General features: G+C 46.2%; 1 protein-coding gene across 1 annotated transcript in view; it reads right to left on the bottom strand.

Annotated features, from left to right (window-relative positions):
* The window catches only part of LOC144509514 (glutamate receptor ionotropic, NMDA 2B-like), a 359,314-nt gene extending 358,574 nt beyond the window's left edge, over nt 1-740 (bottom strand). Inside the window, exon 1 of the mRNA XM_078238420.1 lies at nt 675-740. Within this exon, the coding sequence (XP_078094546.1) occupies nt 675-740 (66 nt within the window). The remainder of the gene's footprint in view (nt 1-674) is intronic.
* Nucleotides 741-22,607: the final 21,867 nt, after the last annotated feature.

Raw genomic sequence — 22,607 nt, 5'->3', positions numbered from 1 at the left:
TTTGAGGATAAGGGGTAAACCTTTCAGGACTGAGGTGGTGAGAAATTTCTTGACCCATAAAGTGGTGAGCCTGTGGAATTCACTACCACAGAAAGTGGTTGAGGCCAAAACATTGCGTGACCTCAAAAAGGAATCAGACATAGCTCTTGGGACTAAAGGAATCAAGAGATTTCGGGGGAAGGCGGGATCAGGATATTGAATTTGATGATCAGCCATGATCAATATGAATGGTGGAGTAGGCTCGAAGGGCTGAATGGCCTACTCCTGCTTCTATTTTCTATGTTTCAATGTAAAATTCGGTTCTGCTCCTTTCCTTCTCACCTTTAGTAGCAGCAATCTTCCCCATCAGCTGCAGGAGTTAATTCCACAAGAGTTACTTCATCTACCTGTGCAATAATGTAACCCAGGATGATGACGTTAGCCTCCCTCTGTTACTTAGACCAGATATTCATGTCTTTCACACACTTACACATCTTCGATCTCTCTGGGGACAGTCAGGCCGAGAGAACACTTGATGAGGCAGGGTTCAATACAAAGAATGAACCTGTAACAGTTCTGATCAGATTCACTCAATTCAATCATTCTTAAAATAAGAATTGTGATTCAAAATGATTAAGCTGCCACACTTGATATCCTTCAGGATCTTATATACTTCAATCATGTCACCCCCTCACGCTTTCAAACTCAAGTGGAAACAAGTCCAGCCTCTCCAACTTATCCTCAGAAGACAGCCCACTCATTCCGGGTATCAGGTTGTTGAGTGTCTTGCTTGCTGCCTGAACAGTCTTGACAAGATGGACATGGAAAGGATGTTTCCACTTGTAGGTGAGCACAGAACTAGGAGGCACTGTTTTAAAATTATGCTTCACCCATTTAGGACAGAGATGAGGAGAATTATTTTTCCGTCAGACTTTGGAACTCTCGGCCTCAGAAGGCAGGGAAGACTGCCTGAATATTTTTAAGGCGAAGGTGGATCAATTCTTGTTGGGCAAAGGGAGACGGTGGCATAGTGGTATTATCACTGGAGTAATAATCCAGAGATTTAGTAATCCAGGTAATAGTCTGGGCACTCAGGTTCGAATCCCACCAAGGCAGATGGTGAAATTTGAATTCAATAAAAAAATCTGGAATTAAAAGTCTAATGATGAGCATGAAACCATTGTCGATTGTTGGAAAAACCCACCTGGTTCACTAATGTCCTTCAGGGGAAGAAAATCTGCCGTCCTTACCGAGTCTGGCCTACATGTGACTCCAGAACCACAGCAATGTGGTTGACTCTCAAGTGCCCCCCGAAATGGGCTGAGCAAGCCACCCAATTCAAGGGCAATTAGTGATGGGCAATTAATGCAGGCCCAGCCAGCGATGCCCACACCCCACGAACGAATAAAGAAAAAAAAGTCAAAAGCTATGGGGTGCGGGGGGAGGGGGGGGGGAAGGGGGGGGGAGGGGGGGAGGGGGGGGGCGGTGGGGAGATGGGGGTGTGGAACTCAACAAATACAGATCAGCCATCATCTTATTGAATGGCGGAGCAGGCTCGAGGGGCTGAAGGGCCTACTTCTGCTCCCATTTTGTATGTCTGATTGCAAAATCATATTTCCTGATACCAACCACAATTAGGCAGTCATAGAATCATAGAATCCCGACATTGCAGAAGGAGGCCATTCAGCCCTTTGAGTCTGCACTGACTCGCTCACAGAGCATCTTTCAAAGACCTACCCCCCACCCTATCCTCACGTATTTACCCTGTAAATCCCCTTTAACCTACACATCTTTGGACACTAAGGAGCAATTTAGCATGGCCAATCAACCTAACCAGCACGTCTTTGGGCTGTGGGAGGAAACCGGAGGACCCAGAGGAAACCCACGCAGACATGGGGGGGAATGTGCAAACTCCACACAATCAGTCACCCATGGCTGGAATCGAACCCGGTTCCCTGGCACTGTGGAACAGCAGTGCTAACCACCGTGCCACTGTGCCGCCCATTCACGCACCTTCGGAGGGTTTGGGAGAGCAGAAAAAGAACCTCAGCCAGCGAAAGCAGTCCCTCCCTTGAAGCGGGCTGCAATCCTCTTTATCGTATGCTCCCCCGCCCCCTCCTCCAGTTCCTGAATTCTACCCAGCTCAGTGAATAAAACCATGGAATCAGTACCCACTCTGCCAACCGATGGCCTTAGACCAGGGTGTTTTCAGATTCGGGTTTTCATGGGGCCCCGACAGCTTCAGGAACCCTCGGGGTTTCTGAAACCCTCATCTCCACAGATGCTGTCAGAATCGCTGAGATTTTCCAGCATTTTCAGTTTTTATTTCAGATTCCAGCATCCACAGTATTTTGCTTTTATCTTCAGCTATCCCTATCTGTCCCTTGTCCTGACTCTCAGCCCTGTTCCTAACTAGCTCTTTAAAGACGTCAACTGACATCCGCTAACTGCTTCCTCACCACTCTGCAGCTCCACGACGCTGTGAGATACAATTCCTTCCAGTCCTATCATCCTTCAAGCGTGTTCATTTAATATTAGTGATGTCTGGCTCAGCACTCGCTGCCTGAATTAAATGACCCGCTTCTCTCTAACTTGCCATTGCCTTCAGCTGCCTGTCAGCTGGAGCCAATGATTGTGGCTGCCAGGGAGATCTGCTTTGCGATCTCAGCCACATTATTAGATAGAGTCTCTCCTGAGAGCCGGAATGATCCACTGGTGGCACAGTGTTGACATGGCAATGGGCGCTGTGATATGTTTGGGATGATGAAGGACAATGCAGTGGGTTTGGCTAAGAGCTGGCACAGTGGGTTTGGAATGGTACAGCGGCACAATAGTTAGCACTGCTGCCTCACAATGGCAGGGAGCCGGGTTCAATTCCAGTTTAAGATGATGTCAAAATAGGCTGTGTTCCAGTAAAGGCCCTCACCATCCTGAATCTGAAGAAGCATCTTCACGTAACTGTCGATACGCTGGCGAAGAGAGGGGACGAGGTGGGTCATGTGTATCTGTGTGGAGTCTGCACGTTCTCCCTTTTTCTGCGTGTGTTTCCTTCGGATTCTCCGGTTTGTTCCCACAGTTCAAGGATGTTCAGATTAGGTGGATTGGCCATGCTAAATTGTCCCTCAGTGTCCCAAGATGTACAGGTTAGGGGGATTAGTGGAACAAATGTGTGGGGTTATGGGGATAGGGCAGGAAGTGTGCCTGGGTAAGATGCTCTGTTGGAGATGCGGTGCAGACTTGATGGGCTGAATGACCTCCTTCTGCACTGTAGAGATTCTATAAATAAGTTTGGGGGAATTGCAATGTAGGAAATGAGATTGAACAGACTGGTGTTGTTTGCCTTGGAGCAGAGGAGACTGGCTCGATTGAGATTGAGATTGAGATGTGTAAAATTTTGAGGCACATTGATAGACAGGAAGAGACTTTTCCCCTTCGTGGAGGGATCAATGATCAGGGGATTTAAGGTAAGGGACAGGAAATTTAGAGGGGATTTGAGGAAAAATATTTTCACCCAGAGGGTGGTGGAGGCAGAGACCCTCGTAACATTGAAGTATTTAGATGAGCACTTGTGATGCCAAGGTATACAAGGCTTTGGGCCATGTGCTGAAAAATGGGATTAGAATAGTTAGGTGGTTGTTTTTGACTGGCACAGACATGATGGGCCAAAGGACCTTTTCTGGGCTGTAGATCTCTATGACTCTATGAAATAGGAGCAGAAACGGGCCACTTGGCCCTTCAAACCGGCTCTGCCATCAACCACAAGATGGCTGATTTACTTCAATGCCATCTTCCAACACTGTCCAAATATCCCTCAATGCTTTTAATATTTAAAATTCTGTCAATCTCAATACTCATACTCAATAGCTGTGACACCGCAGCCCTCTTGGGTAGAGAATTCCAAAGATTCACCACCCTCTGAGTGAAGAAATTCCTCCCCATCTCAGTCCTGAATGGCTTGCCCCTTATTCCGAGACTGTGGAAGGAATTTCCCCATCCTGCCCACCACGGGAATCGTAGCGGGCAGGGGGGTGGGGAACATGCAAAGGTCCGTTGACCTCGGGTAGGATTTTCCAGTTTTGGGGTGAGTACGACTGGAAAATCCCACTCTGTGTCCCCTGGTTCTAAACTCCCCCAATCAGGGGAAACATTCTTCTTGCATCTACCCTGTCGAACCCTGTAAGAATTTTGTACGCTTGAATGAGATCATCTCTCATTCTTCTAAACCATAGAGTCTCCTAAATCTTTATTCATAGAGCAAGGTGATGTTTGGAGGATGATGCAGTGGGGTTGAGGGATGAGTTTATTTAAAAACTAACAGATACTGAGAGCGGGTTACAGGCTGGAATATTTTTAATTCATTGGATGTGGGCATCAGGCAGGATTTGTTGCCCATCCCTAATTGCCTTTGAACCGCATGGCTTGTTAGGCCACTTTAGGAGGCAGTTAATACCGTACTGTGCATCTGGAGTCTCGTGTAGGCCAGATCAGGTAAGGACGGCAGATTTCCTTCCCATTAGTGGACCAAATGGATTTTATGATAATTGACAATATTTTTTTACTGAATTTGAATTTTACTATCTGCCAAGGTGGGATTCAAAACCAGGTCCCCAGAGCATTACTCTGGATTTCTGGATTACTAGTCCACTGACAATACCACCACGCCACCACCTTCTGTGGAATACATGAGTGATGGAGATGATTAATCTATAGACTGGTAAATACCTGAGAGTTAGGGGCTGAAATCCAATTAGGAAAAGATGACCCCTGCACTGTCTCTGATTCGTCATGTTGATCATTCTATATCCAATATTGGAGGAGAATAATTTCCCACCAATTAAATACCAGAAAGACTGACTACATGGGCCCAAATTTCCATCCCTGGATCAGGTTCGCTATTATTCTTGCATGGAATGGTGGCGGCTCTGGGAAGACCAACATTTGTTGCCAATTCCAAATTGCCCTTGAACTGAGTGGCTTTTCCGAGGGCAGTTAACCCCATCGTTGAGAGTCTGGAGTCACATGTAGGCTAGACCAGGTAGGACAACAGATTTCCTTCCCTAAATTACATCGTGGGCCGAAGGGCCTGTTCTGTGCTGTACTGTTCTATGTTCTAAAGGCACATGATTGGGTTTTTACAACAATCAATGATAGTTTCATGGACACCATTGCTGTGACTAGCTTTCAATTCCAGATTTTATGAATTTAATTTAAATTCCACCAGCTGCCATGGTGGGATTTGAACCAATGTCTCCAATGCAATAGCCTGGGCCTCTGGGTTACTAGTCCAGTGACATTCCCACCTACACAACCATGTTTAAAGTTTATTTATTAGTGTCACAAGGCGGCTTATATTAACACTGCAAAGAAGTTACTTTGAAAATCCCCTGGTCGCCACACTCCGGCGCCTGTTCAGGTGTTCTGAGGGAGAATTTAGCATGGCCAATGCACCTAGCCAGCACGTCTTTCGGACTGTGAGAGGAAACTGGAACACCCGGATGAAACCCATGCAAACACGGGGAGAACGTGCAGACTCTGCACAGGCAGTGACCCAAACCGGGAATCGAACCCGCGTCCCTAGCGCTGTGAAGCAGCAGTGCTAACCACTGTGTCACTGTGTTGCCCAAATGCGGGGCCAATTAGAGGGTAGTGAAGAAAGCCAGCATGTGACCATGTTCATGTTTAATTACAATTACATAATTATATGGAACAGATGAATCTCTAAATCGTGAAGGTAATCTGCTGGTATGCCCATATTTTGTAAAAGTAATCTTGTCCAGAGGAATCTTTAATTGCTTACAGTGATCGATGGGATTGTCACTCTTGGATGTTGATCCTGGCTGCCTTAGAGTTTTTGTCCAAGATGCAATAGGACTATATGGTGTTTGAGAGAAGTAATGTAGTGCCACACCTGTGGGTTCAAGTCAAACACGGTGCAGGTTTATTTCAGAGATGTTGTTTGTTCCAGGTCCAAGATGGAAGAGCCTCAAAAGCCCGCGAATCCCTCTGCTTATGTCACTACAGGTCACGTGACATTATACCAGCAGAGATGCAATCACTTTAAATACATAACATCCTTCCCTCTTTACATCTTTCGTCCCCGAACAACAACTTTCCCTAATGTTTCAACAACAGATCCAATTAAACAGCAGATACATTATTTTGCATCATTATTTACCACACAGATATTTAATAAGACAGTCTCTCAGGTGGAAATCTATTCCATTTGGGTTTTACTCGACACTCTGGAGTTTGACTGCTCGAGACCTTTGAAGTGTCCTCTTTTCCTTCTGTTGGTAATTCTTCATGTGAAACTATTCCGGTGTCAGTTTCCGTTGGGGTTGAAGGTTCTTCAGAAACAGAATCTGAATTTGTCTCTATGGTTAGCCTCTGTTCAGAGGTATCACTATTTATCATTTCTGATGTAAGTACTTCTTGTGACGTTTCAGTGATTGCACTTTATGAGGCTAGTATCTGGTCGGTGTGACATTGCCAAGCTCTCTCATCATCCGTCTGCACGGTGCGAAATATTGGACCTGTTTTTGCCAGCATAATAGCAGGTACCTATTTTCCATTGATAGGGGAGCTTCTTGCTGATACTTGTTCTCCCTAAATAAATATTCTATTTTTAAAGTTCTGTTCCCTCCTAGCAATCTGTGCTTTTTATTGTCATTTGACAATCTCTGAAGTACCAAGTGCTATCAAAAGGTCAAATGCTGTTCTTAGCTTTCTTTTCAAAAGCAGCATCACTGGTGAACTCTGGGTCATTGTGTGTGCAGTGTTCCTGGATGATATCAGGAAGTTATTTACTTGTCTTGACAATGTACCTTGATCCTTTGATGCATTGATTGAATGTTTTAGTAATTTTATGAATCGTTTGGTCAATCGATTTGTCAATGGATGGTATGAAGCCGACTTGATGTGTTGTATACCATTTCCTTTCAAGTAGTCTTCGAAATTCTTTGAAGCGAACTGTGTCCATTATCACTTATTATTTGGTCAGGTCTACCAAATCTAACAAACATTTCGTCCAGCTTCTCAATTGTCTGTTCTGTTGCCATGGATTTCATGATCGCTACTTCTGGCCATTTAGAATGTGCATCAACAATTACTGGGAACATGTGTCCCTCGATTGGACCAGCATAATCTATGTGTACTCTCTGCCGTGGCTGTTTCCGCCATTCCTGCAGATGTAGCGGTGGTGTGTTTCTTAATTTTGACAAGACTGACATTGTCCCACTTTCACTTTGACTTGTGCATCTAACCCTCACCACCAAAAATAATTATGCGCCAGTTCCCTTCTTCTCACCACACCTTGATGTACCTTGTGTATCTGTTCAAGGACTCTTCCACGCAAGCACGGAGTTCTAATCACTCGGATTCCCCATAATAAATCTCTACTCTGGACTGTCAACTCAAGTCTTCTTGTGATGTAAGTTTTGAGATCTGGGTATTTATGATGTGCTTCTGTCATTGTTCCTTTTAGGACCATATCCATCACTGGATCGGTTCCTGTTTGTCTCTGAACTTGGGATGAAGTCACCGGTACACTATCCACTTGTGAGAAACATAGGATGTTGACAAGATTTTCTTCAGGTTCTTGCTTGATTTGTAACGGCAATCTTGACGAAGCATCAGCATTCACATGTTTCTCCGATTGACGATATCTAATATGGTAGGTGTGTGCCGAAAATATCAAAGATCTCTTTAACCTACTAGCTGCTAAAGAAGAAATACCTTTATATGGCCCGAAGCTTGTCATCAAGGGTCAGTAATCCATCAAAGGTGTAACATGACACCCATGAAGGTCGTGTTGAAATCTTACTCCGAATATAATACTCAAAGCTTCTTTTTCCAGCAAATATAACTTGTTTATTTGTTTCTGCACTTCTCCCTAGGGCATTATGTGCTAGATGACTGCATGTACCCCATAGGGTGATGCAAGTTGTAACTTCAGCTTGGGATTGAAATGGACCAATAGCTCTGACATCTTTAAGGATTCTTTTGCCTCTTCATTAGCTCTTTTGCATTCCTTTGCCCAGTGCCATTGCTTGTTTGATGTGGAGATGCCGGCGTTGGACTGGGGTAAGCACAGTAAGAAGTCTCACAACACCAGGTTAAAGTCCAACAGGTTTATTTGGTAGCAAATACCATAAGCTTTCGGAGCACAGCTCCTTCGTCAGATGGAGTGGATATCTCACACAGAGCAAAGTATGTAATGGCTTCAATAATGTTGCTAAATTAGGAACAAACTTACCGCAATAGTGAATCAATCCTAAAATGATCTCAGTTACGTCACGTTTTGAGGATGTGGTGCTTCTAAAATTGCCATCAGCTTTCTTGGGTCCTCATGCAAGCTATCTTTATCAATGATGTGACCCAAGTAGTTTCTGAATGTATTAAAAAAGTTGACTTTTCGACCTGGAGATTATGTTTTTATGATGTTTCAATATAGTTTCCAGTTTCTTCAAGTGCTCTTGTTCACTGGAACCTGTGATCCATCTAGTGAACACTACAACATTTAGCCCTCTCAGGATTTCATCCATGGGGCAGCACAGTTGCACAGTGGTTAGCACTGCTGCCTCACAGAGCCAAGGTCCCGGGTTCAATTCCGGCCTTGGGTCACTGACAGTGTTGAGTTTGCACATTCTCCCCGTGTCTGCGGGTTACGGGAATAGGGCCTGGGTGGGATTGTGGTCGGTGCAGACTCGATGGGCTGAATTGCCTCCTTCTGCACTGTAAGTATTCCAGGACTCTATGATTTCTGGAATAGAGCATGTGTGGATGTTATCCCAAAAGCAAGTCCTCTGTATCAAAACAAACCTTTGTGTGTCACGATAGTGAGTAATGGTTGTGGACTTGCAGCCACATTCATTTGTAACTACGTCTGTGACAGACCTATTTTACTGAATTTCTGGCTTACAGATAGTCTAGCAAACAAGTCATCATTCAGCAGCAATGGAGATTGATCAGCGCACAATACTGGGTTAATCATCATCTTGAAATTTCCACATATTCTTACTGAGCCATTAGATTTTAGTACAGGCACGACTGATGTAGCCCAATCACTTGTAGTAACTGGTTCAAAGACTCCTGTTTGGACTAGTCTTTCTAGTTCTTCTGTGACTATTGGTCTGATGGCAGATGGCACTGTTCTGGCTTTTAGACATTCTGGCATTCTGTTTGGCTTAATTTTAAGTTGGACTTCAACTCCAGTTGTAGACCTCCTTTTGCACCGTAACAATTCTGTGGTTCTGCGAATCTATGATCTACTGCCCTTGTCCTTCTAGTTGATGGTGGTTTCAGGTTTTGAAGGTGATGACGAAGGAGCCTTGGTGAGTTGCTGCAGTGCATCTTGTAGATGGTACACACACTGCTGCAACTGTGCATCGGTGGGGTGGAGGGAGTGAACGTTTAAGCTGGTGAATGAGATGCCAATCAAGCCGGCTGCTTTCTGATTCTGTGAACCTGTGCGGCACTCTCCCCGAGGACAATATGCTTCCTGAGATGTGGTGCCCAGGAAGTGAATGTAGATGCGGTCTGACCTGAGCATTATGCAATGCCAACGTAACTTGCAGATCCCTTGAGAAATTATTGGGTTTCTTCGGAGCCGATGGTAACAGGCTATGACATGAACAAATACAAAGACAGATCTGGCAGCAAGGATGCAGAGGCACTAGTTACTAGCACTTAAGATCTGAGGTTTCTGAGCAGGAAAACAATTGCAGCTGGCTGGACGAAACATGGCTCAGAGGCAATCCAATGACTTGACCATTGTGTTAGATACAAGAACCATGGGGCATTTAAAACAGTCTTCAAAATATATCACTGGAAGGGAATCAATCTTTATCATGGTTTCAGGTTCCAGAGCTCTACAATTTACTTGACTCCACCAAAGCAAAAGCCATTGTCATCCTGAGGAACTCAAACCAGTCAGAATATTTCTGCCCCAGGTCCTCACAGATCAGGAGCTGCATGTGACCTTGGCACAAGCAAGACTTTGTACATATTTTCTGTCCCACCAATCTGAGAGAAATCCAACATAGGTTTGGGGTTGGATTCGCTACTCAACATAGAGTTGCGTTGGGTGGCGATGCCAAATAGAAACCCTCGGATCTAGCCGTGCCCAACAGGATGAGGCCGTGCCCAACAGGGTGAGTTTCTCCAAATGGTGGCATGGTGGCACAGTGGTTAGCACTGCTGTCTCACAGCGCCAGGAACCCAGGTTCAATTCCAGCTTCGGATGACTGTCTGTGTGGAGTTTGCATGTTCTCCGTCTGTGTGGTTTCCTCTGGGTGCTCCGGTTTCCTCTCACACTCCAAAGATCATGGAATCATAGAATCCCTACAGTGCAGAAGGAGGCCATTCGGCCCATCAAATCTGCAACGACTCTCTGACAGAGCATCTTACCCCCCCTGTCCCGCCACCCCATTCCCTTAACGCCACGCATCCCCAGACATCTTGGGGCATAAGGGGAAGTTCAGCATGGCCAATCCACCTAATCTGCACAGTATTAAAGAGTATTAGAAACAGAAAGCAGAGAATTCTGTACAGAACCTTGTTAGGCGGAACCGAACAGGACTGGAACCTTGCCGCACCATAAAACCTTTTGGTCTCTATATTATTAAAAGGATGCAGAGGCACAGAGGAAGATGCAAAGAAAAAAGGAGAGATTTGCTATCATGATAGCAGAGCTGAAGGTTATGCCCATCAGAAAACAGACCAGAACTCTCACAAGTAGGAGACTGAGGGGTAACCAAGGAAGATGTCTGCACCACTCTGAAAGGGCAGACGGTGAGAAAAGAGCTGCATTTACAAGGGAGATCAGAGCCAAGGGCCATAGTGGCACAATGGCACAGTGGTTAACACTGCTGTTAGGCCCCCGGGTTCGATTCCCGGCTTGGGTCACTGTCTGCGCAGAGTCTGCACGTTCTCCCCATGTCTGCGTGGGTTTCCTCCGGGTGCTCCGGTTTCCTCCCACAGTCCGAAAGACGTGCTGGTTAGGGCGCATTGGCCGTGCTAAATTCTCCCTCAGTGTACCCGAACAGGCGCTGGAGTGTGGCGACTGGGGGACTTTCACAGTAACTTCATTGCAGTGTTAATGTAAGCCTACTTGTGACACTAATAAACTAAAGATAGTCACTCATAAAATACAGCAAGGAATTCAGAAGGAACGTCTTTGGCCAGTGAGTGGAAGGGATAGCTGAGGCAACGAGCATCGGCATGTCTAAGGGGAAGCTGGATACAGATACAAAGGAGACAGGAATGTTGATGGGGATGAAATCAACAAGGGTGGGAGTAGGTTCGTGTGGAGCATACACACCAGCGACTTGTTGGGCCGAATGGCCTGTTTCTGTGGCGTAAATACCATGTAGCACATGTCAGGTAGAAATCTGAGTGACAAAAATAATCTGATTGTCCCATAATGGTGTCATAGTGAAACCAGAGGGTCACCTTCCCCAATGGCCCATTCACTGTGCACCAGCTGGAATTCTCCCCGCTAGCTCAGTTGATTCGAGCTATGTACGGACTGAAGCCAGGATATTCACTGGGGTTGGATTTTACTAAAACCTACACCACTCACCAGTAATCCAGTTGCCACGCAGTGATAATGCACTAGAAGGCAGCCTTAACAGGCTGAGAGGGAGACTTCCATTCTCACTGGGGGAGGAGGTCATGCTCTGGAGAGCTGCCAGCCAATCAGGTTGGTCCCAGCAGCACCGGAAGAGAGTAGTGGTCACTAATGGGACTAACCGGAGTCCCAGAAAGAAGATCTGATGGAGACCGGGCTGGGGATTTCGGTGGGGGGGTGGGGGCAGGGGGAGGGAAGGGTGGAATACGACTGGATGACCCCAACGATGAGAGGGTGGGGTTGAGTGAAAGAAGTAGTGGGGGAGGGACAAAGGGGCATTATCACTTTGGGGGTGGGGGGGTAACCCGATGGGCACAAGGAATCCCCCTTCCCGCCCAACTTTAGCCTCTGCAGTGAAAGCTCCTGGCCCACCTTGAGGCCCTGCAGTGGAAGCCTCCCCCTTCCTAACCACCTGTAGCCCCTGCAATGAAAGCCAGAAAAACAGCTGCGGAAACGGATTGAGGCCCTTTAATGGCAATTAATAATCACTTTATTAAGGCATTCCTGATGCCTTAACACCTCCTGTAATATGGGGGATGGGTGGAAAGGAAGTGGGTTGATAGCCCACCTAATTTTATGTACCCCATCACCTTCAAATACACCAGCGGGGTGAGTGGAGGGGATGGGAGGGGGTGGTGTATGATTCGCCCCCTGGTTTAACTCCCAGTCTCTCGTCGGATAGCCAGTCGCAATGAAGATGGCAGTGGGTTGTTGCAAGCGGCCTTTATGCCTGGGCGAGGGAGCAACACACCTGCTTATTTTGTTCACAATGCAGCAAGATATTCATGGGTGCTCCTGGTTGCGAGTGTGTGTTGACCATGGGGGAGGGGATGGGCGGGGAGGGAGCTGTCGGGGAGTGTAAAATGGTGAGGCAATCCCTAACCCTTCTCAGACAATGACGGCAAGAGCGGATCTGGGTGCGAAGCTCCCATTGTTGAACAGTCCTTCGACGTTCACGTATGAAGAACAGGCAGGCGCCCCCAGAACCATACATTGGAGAGTTGGGGGTGTGGGGGGCGAGTCAATGCCTTCAGGTCAGTGAGGAGGGAGCACAATTCCTCGAGGAGAATCTCACGACCGAGCGGCGTCCCTGCAGCAACCTCCAGCGCAGAATCAAACCTCCCCATTTAAATTCTCTATGAGAAATTCTATTTTTAATCACATTGCAACAAACCCCATCACTATTTTAATCAACGTATCCTCTTTGCTTCCAGGCCATATTGCTGAGAGTGATTACTGCATCAATTATTTAACGTGTATTTATGACTGATTTTCATTTAAATATAAAACATTGAACGCTCCTTCCACAAGATAAGTTCTGCTTTGTGCTTTGCACAATGTAAGCAATGTAGCTGCAGGTTTTCAGTTAACCTCAGCACTAAATGGAGTGCATGAGTGGAATAGTAATCTGGGGGGATTTGGTAGCATGGTGGTTACGTTACCTGACTAGTAATCCTGAGGCCTGGACTAATGATCTCAGAGACATGAGTTCAAATCCCACCACGCCAGCCAGGCACTTTAAACTCAGTTAATTAAATAAAGTGTGGAATCAAAAGCTCGAAGCGGTAATGGTGACTGTCAAACTACAGAATTGTCGTTAGATAAACCCAGCTGGTTCACTTAATGCCTTTCAGGGAAGGGAATTTGCCACCCTTACCCGGTCTGGCCCACACCTAACTCCAGAGCCACAACAATGTTGGTTGACTCATAACCGCCCTTCTGAAATAGCCCAGCGAGCCACTCGCTTGCATTCAAGGCAATGGCTTGCCATTATCATCTCGAAGGCAATTAGGGATGGGCAATAAATGTTAGATTTGCCAGTGATGCCCACATCCCATGAGCGAAATATATTTTCTGATGAAAAGTCTATATTTGTCATAGAATTGTTGTCGGATATGATTCTTACTTGAATCTTACTGAGATACACTGCAGAAGACAACCGAGATAACACTCATGCAGACATACTGACAGCTCTTGTAATATATTTACTGGAATCATGGAATCCCTACAGTTCAGAAGGAGGCCATTCGGCCCATCGAGCCTGCACCGACTCTCCAACAACATTTTACCCAGGCCCTATCCCCGTAACCCCACGTATTTACCTCACTAATTCCCCTGACACTAAGAGGAAATTTACCATGGGCAATCCACCTAACCGACACATCTTTGGACTGTGGGAGGAAACCCACGCAGACACGGGAAGAACAGTCCACAGAGACAGTCACCCGAGGCCGGAATTGAACCCGGGTCCCTTGCACTGTGAGGCAGCTGTGCTAACCACTGTGCCACCTGCCGTGGAACTTGAAGAGCAGGCAGGATTTTGGCATTAGTGGGCATTTGAAGTCAGCCTTTGAGCTGGTCTAAAGAAAGCAAAGACTTGCATTTATATAGCGTCTATCATGACCACAGGATATCATGAAGTGCTTGACAACCAATGAATGATTTTGGAGTGTGCTCATCATTGTGGAAAACATTTGCACACAGCAAGGTCTCGGAGTACGATAATAGCCAATGTACTTGTGAAGTTAGTTGAGGGATAATTATGGATCCGCACCTCAGGGGAAGAACAGCTCTACCATGGGATCTTTTATATCAACCTAAAACTCAGAGTCTTGGCTTAATGTCTCATTCTGAAAAACAGCACCTGTACTGCACTGGAATCAGTTCAGAGAAGGCTTAGCAGAATAATACTTGGAATAGATGGGCAGTCCTGTGAGGAAAGGTTGGCCAGGCTAGAGCCATAGAATCATAAAACCATTGAATCCCCAGAGTGCAGAAGGAGACCCTTTGGCCCATTAAGTGTGCACCGATTCTCCAATAGAGCATCACACTAAGGCCCTCTCCTTCTGCCCTATCCCCGTAACCCCGCACATTTACCATGGCTCATCCACCTAACCTGCACATCTTTGGACACAAAGGCGCAATTTGATTGAAAGATATAAGATCCTGAGCGGTCTTGATAGGGTGGACATGGGGAGGATGTTTCCTCTTGTGGGAGAATGTAGAACTTCGGGATCTCTGTTTAAAAATAAGAGATCATAGAGTCACAGAGTCATAGAGGTTTACAGCATGGAAACAGGCCCTTCGGCCCAACTTGTCCATGCTGCCATTTTTTTTAAACCCCTAAGCTAATCCCAATTGCCCACATTTGGCCCATATCCCTCGATACCCATCTTACCCATGTAACTGTCTAAATGCTTTTTAAAAGACAAAATTGTACCCGCCTCTACTACTACCTCTGGCAGCTTGTTCCAGACACTCACCACCCTCTGTGTGAAAAAATGCCCCTCTGGACACTTTTGTATCTCTCCCCTCTCACCTTAAACCTATGCCCTCTAGTTTTAGACTCCCCTACCTTTGGGAAAAAATATTGACTCTCTAGCCCCTCATTATTTTATAGACCTCTGTAAGATCACCCCTCAGCCTTCTACGCTCCAGAGAAAAAAGTCCCAGTCTATCCAGCCTCTCCTTATAACTCAAACCATCAAGTCCTGGTAGCATCCTAGTAAATCTTTTCTGCACTCTTTCTCGTTTAATAATATCCTTTCTATAATAGGGTGACCAGAACTGTACACAGTACTCCAAGCGTGGCCTTACCAATGTCTTGTACAACTTCAACAAGACGTCCCAACTCCTGTATTCAATGTTCTGACCAATGAAACCAAGCATGCTGAATGCCTTCTTCACCACTCTGTCCACCTGTGACTCCACTTTCAAGGAGCTATGAACATGTACCCCTAGATCTCTTTGTTCTATAACTCTCCCCAACGTCCTACCATTAACTGAGTAAGTCCTGCCCTGATTCAATCTACAAAAATGCATCACCTCGCATTTATCTCAGTTAAACTCCATCTGCCATTTGTCAGCACACTGGCCCAATTGATCAAGATCCCGTTGCAATCGGAGAAGACATTTTTCACTATCCACTATGCCACTAATCTTGATGTCATCTGCAATCTTACTAACCATGCCTCCTACATTCTCATCCAAATCATTAATATAAATGTCAAATAACAGTGGACCCAGCACTGATCCCTGAGGCACACCGCTGGTCACAGGCCTCTAGTTTGAAAAACAACCCTCTACAACCACCCTCTGGTTTATGTCAAGAAGCCAATTTTGTATCCATTTAGATACCTCACCCTGGATCCCGTGAGATTTAACCTTATGCAACAACCTATCACACGGTACCTTATTAAAGGCCTTGCTGAAGTCCATGTAGACAACATCAACTGCACTGCCCTCATCTACCTTCGCCCATTTAAAACAGAGATGAGGGGAAACATTTTCTCTCAGAGAGTCCAGAATTTTTAGAATTCTCTTCAAAAGGTGGTGGAAGCAAAAGCTTTGAATATTTTTAAGGCAGCGGTGAATAGATTCTTGGTAATCAAAGAAGTGATAGGTTATCAGGAATGCAAATTTGAGGTTATTACTGGATCAGCCATGATCTGGGGAGACGGTGGTACAGTGGTGTTTTCACTGGATTAGTAATTTAGCAGATCCAAGATAATGCTCTGGGAACTTGGGTTCAAATCCCACCCTTGGCAGATGGTGAAAAATGAATTCAATTTTTAAAAATTTGGAATTAAAAGTCCAATGATGACCATGAAACCATTGCTGATTGTTGTAAAATCCCATCAGGTTCACTAATGTCCTTTAGGGAAGGAAATCTGCTGACCTTACCTAGTCTGGCCTGCATGAGATCCAGACCCACAGCAATGTGGTTCACTCTTAGATGCCCTCTGAAGTGGCCTAGCAAGCCATTCAGTTCAAGGGCAATTAGGGATGGGCAATAATTATTGGCCCAGCCAGCGATGCCCACATCATAGGGGGCATAGTTTTTGGAGATTCAGAGGGGATTTGAGAAAACCAATTTCACTCAGAGGGTGGTGGGAATCTGGAATGCGCTGCCTTGGAAGGTCAGAAACCTTACAACCTTTAAAAAGTATTTGAACGAGCACTTGAAATATCATAACATTCGACGATATGGGACAAGTGCTGGAAAATGGGATTAGCACGCCTTTAGTGGTAGTTGCTGTTGGTGCAGACTCGATGGGCCGAAGGGCCTTTTCTGTGCTGTACGACTCTGACTGTTGATATGTACTCCAGTACTACAGTGGGTTTATACAAGAGTGGCACAGTGGCACAGTGGTTAGCACTGCTGTCTCACAGTGCCAGGGACCCGGGTTCAATTCCGGCCTTGGGTGACTGTCTGTGTGGAGTTTGCACGTTCTCCCCGTGTCTGCGTGGGTTTCCTCCGGGTGCTCCGGTTTCCTCCCACAGTCCAAAGATGTGCAGGTTCGGTTGATTGGTCATGCTAAATTACTCCTTAGTGTCAGGGGGATTAGCAGGGTAAATGTGTGGGGCACGGGGATAGAGCCTGGGTGGGATTGTTGTCAGTGTGGGTTCGATGAGCCGAATGGCCTCCTTCTGCACTGAAGGATTTCTATGATACACAGCGAGATCCCACAAATTAGCAATGAGGTAAGAGACTTCATTGACCTGTTGTAACCACTACTTACAATTGGCTGCCTGAATGTCACTATTTCATTTGTGGAATATTTTATGCAGCCTAATTATGTAAACACTTTTTTTTGACAAACGATAGAGGGAAAAAAAACATCATTATGGGATGACTCAGAGGCTTTTTGGAAAATGAAATGAAAGGTGGAATAATGTTGAGGCATCATACATTGTAATAAGTGTAGCAGATTCAGGATTTTACCTAGAATATCAGACAGAGCAGGGCAAGAGAAGGCCAATTAGCCTATTTAGCCCACGTCCCACAGCCTACCCACCCGTTTAATATCCTTCCACAGCCCACGTACACTCTATCTTATCATGGACTCTATCCGTCCATTTGATCTCCTCCCACATGAAGGGGTCCAATAAAAAATTAGCTTTTGCCAACCCTCAATCAGGTGGGGAGATGTTTCAAGTTTCTACACAAGAGGTGGTGGCATAGTGGTACTGTCACTGGACAATCCAGAGACTGTTTTGGGAACCCTGGGTTAGAATCTCACCACAGATGAACTCTGAATTCAATTAAAAAAAAGCAATCTGGGATTAAAAAATCGAATGATGATAATGGAGGTAGCACTGAGTATCATAAAAACCCATCTGGTTCACTAATGCCCTGAAAACTGGTTACACGTGACTCCAGATGGCTGAGCAAGCCACTCAGTTCAAGGGCAATTAGGGGTGGGCAATAAATGCTGTTCCAGTCAGCGATGCCCACATCCCATGAATCAATAAAAAAATGTTTGACACATAATCACTCCAGAATAGAATCATAGAATCCTTCAGTACAGAAGGAGGCCATCGAGTTGTCACCAACTCTCTATCAGAGTATCTTACCCAGGCCCTCTCCCCATTATCCCACGTATTTACCTCACTAATCCCCCTAACCGATACATCTTGGGACACTAAGGGGTAATTTAGCATGGCCAATCTACCTAACCTGCACATCTTTGGATACGAAGGGGCAATTTAGCATGGCCAATCTACCTAACCTGCACACAGGGAGGAAACAGGATCACCCAGAGAAAACCCCTGCACTCATGAGAAGGACATGCAAACTCCACACAGACAGTGACCCAAGACCTAGAATCGAACCCAGGTTCCTGGCGCTGAGAGGCGGCAGTGCTATCCTCTGTGTCACCATGCCACCTGCAGTTAGAGAGCAGTTAGTGACATAGTTCAAAAGAAGGACAAGTGCGAGACACAAGTGAATGTGCCACGCAGTGTGTGAGATCAGCGAGGGGCCGCCAGTGTCTCACAGTTAGCCATAGAGATGCTACAACAGGGTTAAGAGCATGAGCAAACCAGCTTAAGTTGTTGCTCCTGTGTACCCTCTGGGTAGCCTGTGTTTTGCGGCACCCCGTCAGAACAAGCTGATATCCCATTCCCCTTCACTGTCTAAACTCATTCAGACAGAATGGACCACATGAATGAGGAAGACACCCAGTCCCATCCCCCTGCCCCCGAGCGATTCACCAACCTTCAGGGGGAAAAGGAATGAGAAGGGGAAAAAAAACAATTAACAAAATATCTGTTCTGATCACTTCCCATCTGAGAACCTCCCTGTAGCTTTGCTTGCTTACCTCACGATGGTTCTATTAAGGACTCTCTGGGTCTCTGAATGCCGAGAGAATCACGACAATAGGACATCCAATAAATAAAAGCTCACAAAGCACCTCGTTTACATAACCAAAAGCAAAGCTTGCTTACTGGGGATATAAAGCTGTCAAATAATTGGTGATGCTTTTCAGCCCTGCACTCAACTCACTCCATTTTGTGTAGACAGCCCAGTCCAATAATAACATGCACTTGAATCAAAAGCCACCTCGTAACATTAACGATATTCATGGTTAAAGTCCCTCTTATTATGAGCTCCACAAGAGGCCTCAATCACCAAGCAGGAACTGATTCAGGACTCTGTAGAGAATGCCATGGCTTTTCTGACTTGTCGTTTGACATGCAGAGCTACCCAAAGGCCCCAAAACCTATCATCCGGGACCCCTCCCTCTTCCTGCCTCTCAGACAGCAAAGCTTCCTTTTTTCCCTCTGTGGGGGAGACCAGAACTACGGGGGTTGCTGTTTAAAAATAAGGGGGCTACCGCTTAAGATGGAGATGAGGAGAGTTTTTTCTCTTGCAGGGCCGTGAATTGGTGGAACTCTCTTCCCCAGAGACAGGATCATTGAATATTTTTAAGACGGAGGGAGATAGAGTCTTGACTAACAAGGGAGCCAAAAAGGCATGGAAGTCGGGGGGGGAAGGGGGTTGCCGTAGGTGGGAATGTGGTGTTAATGCCACAATCGGATCAGCCATGCTCTTAGAATCATAGAATCCCCTACAGTGTGGAAGGAGGTCATTCGGCCCATCAAGTTGGCACCGACTCTCCAACAGAGCATCTTACAGAATTCTTATCATAGAATCATAGAAACATAGAATCCCTACAGTGCAGAATAAGGTCATTCGGCCCATCGAGTCTGCACCGACCACAATCCCACCCAGGCCCTATTCCCGGAACCCCACTTATTTACCCTGCTAATCCCCTGACACTAGGGTCAATTGAGCATGGCCAATCAACCTAACCCGCACATCTTTGGACTGCAGGAGGAAACTGGAGCACCCAGAGGAAACCCACGCAGACACAGGGAGAATGTGCAAACTCCGCACAGACAGTGACCCGAGGCCGGAATTGAACCTGGGTCCCTGGTACTGTGAGGCAGCAGTGCTAACCACTGTGCTGCTGTTGCAATGCAGAGGAAGGCATTTTGGCCCATCATGTCTGCACCGGCTCTCCAAATGAAGATCATGACTTAGTGCCATTCCCTGCCTTTTCCCCAGGTCCTGTCCCCCTAACCCAATGTATATACCTGTTAATCCCCCCTGACTAATACATCTTGGGAACGAAGGGGCAATTTAGCATGGCCAATCCCCCTAACCTACACATCTTAGAGCACTAAGGTGCAATTTAGCACGGCCAATCCACCTAACCCACACATCTTAGGGCACTAAGGTGCAATTTAGCATGGCCAATCCACCTAACCCACACATCTTTGGACTGTAGAAAGAAACTGGAGCACCCAGAGGAAACCCACGCAGACACGGGGAGAACATGCAAACTCCACACAATCACCCAAGGCAGGAATTGAACCCAGATCCCCGGTGTCGTGAGACAGCAATGCTAACCACTGTGTCACCCTGCCACCTTATTGAATGGCAGAGCAGGCTCGAGGGGCCGAATGGCCTACTCCTGTTCCTAATATGTTCCTTTGTTTCCTGGCACTCTGAAAGTCTTGGACAAATGTTCTGTCACCAACTCTTTCTGCTAATCTTTCTCAGAACTCTCCTCCAAGTACCGTACACATCTTCCCAGAAAGCTGCAGTCACCCGTAGCGTTTCATTTCTTGCCACTGGCCAAATAACATCCTTGCTAGACATCATCAGTAACTCTGGGAATCCTTAGAGAACAATCCTCCTTCATCATCAACCCAGCACCAAAGATACTTGATCCTCACTGACTTATATTAAGCCCAATGATGGATATGTTGATCTCTCTCTCTCCTTTAAGCACTAATCTTCCTCACTTAGGCATGCAGCGCAGCATCAGAAGATGCAGACTGGACAGCCCAATACATTGAGACTTCTGACTTCAGCTCTAACTTTCAAAGGAACTTCAAACCCTAGATAAGTCAACACCTTCAGGCAATGAGGGAGCCAAGTGAGCTTTTGCCTCAGTGGTGGCACTCCCACCTCTTGGCTTTGAATCCAGCTCTGGATGGTGCTGGAAAGAGGATACTGTGAACCCTATCCTGACATCCAGTGGGCTACTGTTGTCTGAAGGTTGTGGGTTGTAGGTGCCAAAAACCTCCCTCATGGTCTGGGGAATAACTACATCCATGAAAGCTGCATTCGCATTACAGTCTATCAGAGTGATGATCATAGGAACATGGTGTTATAGAAGTGGCTGCAGATTGCTGTAAGAGCTGATTTTGTACTCTGTACAGGCAAGACCTTCCAGAATAAATCAGTTGTTGTTAGTTTGAATCTACGCGTGCAAACCACATCTCTTTTTGTTTAAAACGCATAACCCCTAACATAGTTAAGACATTACAAAAAGAAGACTGGCAATGAGGATGGGAACAGGAGTAGGCCATTCAGCCCATCAATCCTGCTCTGCCATTTAATATGATCATAGCTGATTGGACACTTCAATGCATTTTACACACACTATCCCCATAACCCTTTACCTTACTGTTCATCAGGAATCTATCAATCTCTACTTTAAACATACTCAATAACTGATCTTCCATAGCCTTCTGGGATAGAGAATTCCAAAGATTCACAACCCTCTGTGTAAAGGGATTTCTCCTCATCTCAGGCTTAAGTGGCTTCCCCACTAAGTTTGAAATAGTGCCCCCTTGTTCTAGACTCCCCAACCAAGGGAAACATCTTACCTGCATCTACCCTGTCTATTCCTTTAAGTATTTTGTAGCTTTCAATGAGATCACCTCTCATTCTTCGAAATTCCAGAGAATACAGGCCCATCTTGCCCAATCTCTCTTCATAAGACAGTCCCACCATCCCCAGACTAAGTCTGGTGAACCTTCGTCGCACTCCCTCTTTGTCAATACTATCCTTTCTGACATAAGGGGACCAAAATGGCACATAGTACTCTAGGTGCGGTCTAACTAAGCTTCTATACAATCAATTATTATTATATTCACTACTCCTGTACTCAAATCAGCCCATATATCCTTCCAGGACTATGGGTGGAATTCTCCCATCTGGGTCTAAGTCCTGTGGCAGGACAGGGATGGGGGGTATTTCCCGCTGCGGAGGTCGATGGTGAACCACTTCATATCTTCCATCCTTAGCACAATTAAATATGTATCTGGGGGTTTTGTACTGTCTTCCATGGCCGGGTGGGACTGATGGCACACCTCCCGCCATGATATCCAGCTGCCATATTGAAAAGGTGCCCAACGTCACTGACCCACCGTTGGGGAAAGAAGATGGACCTCCTGAAGTATGAAGATGGATCTCCAGGAACACTCTGAGACTGGAAGATGGACTTCCTGGAAGACACTGAATGTGGAAGATACACCTGAAAGATACTCCCCCCTCCACCCACTGCCATGGTGTTCCAGTGTCCATGGTCACTGGAGGCCTCGATCCGAACTCTGGAGGCAGTCCCAAGCCTTCCTCAGGTAAATCCCGATTACTGCATACCACATTGGTCCAGATGTGTTCTGCGTCGGCGCGTTTTCCTGCTGGTGAATCGAGTGCAGTGGGGGCGAGATTCCAACCGGGCCTTCATCTGCATCCTATTAGTGGGGTGCAAATTGGTTTCACGCTGGAGTCCAGATTCATGGCGGGCAGCATCGTAAAATCCCACTGTAATTTCACGCAGGCATTAAATCGATTTTTGGAACAGTCGTTGAATCCCCCCTGCTCCCCGCCCCATGAGCAGGGACACAGGAGAATTCC

Source organism: Mustelus asterias, chromosome 21, assembly GCF_964213995.1.
Source record: "Mustelus asterias chromosome 21, sMusAst1.hap1.1, whole genome shotgun sequence".
Taxonomy (NCBI): domain Eukaryota; kingdom Metazoa; phylum Chordata; class Chondrichthyes; order Carcharhiniformes; family Triakidae; genus Mustelus; species Mustelus asterias.
This window is presented reverse-complemented; position numbering and strand designations above follow the sequence as displayed.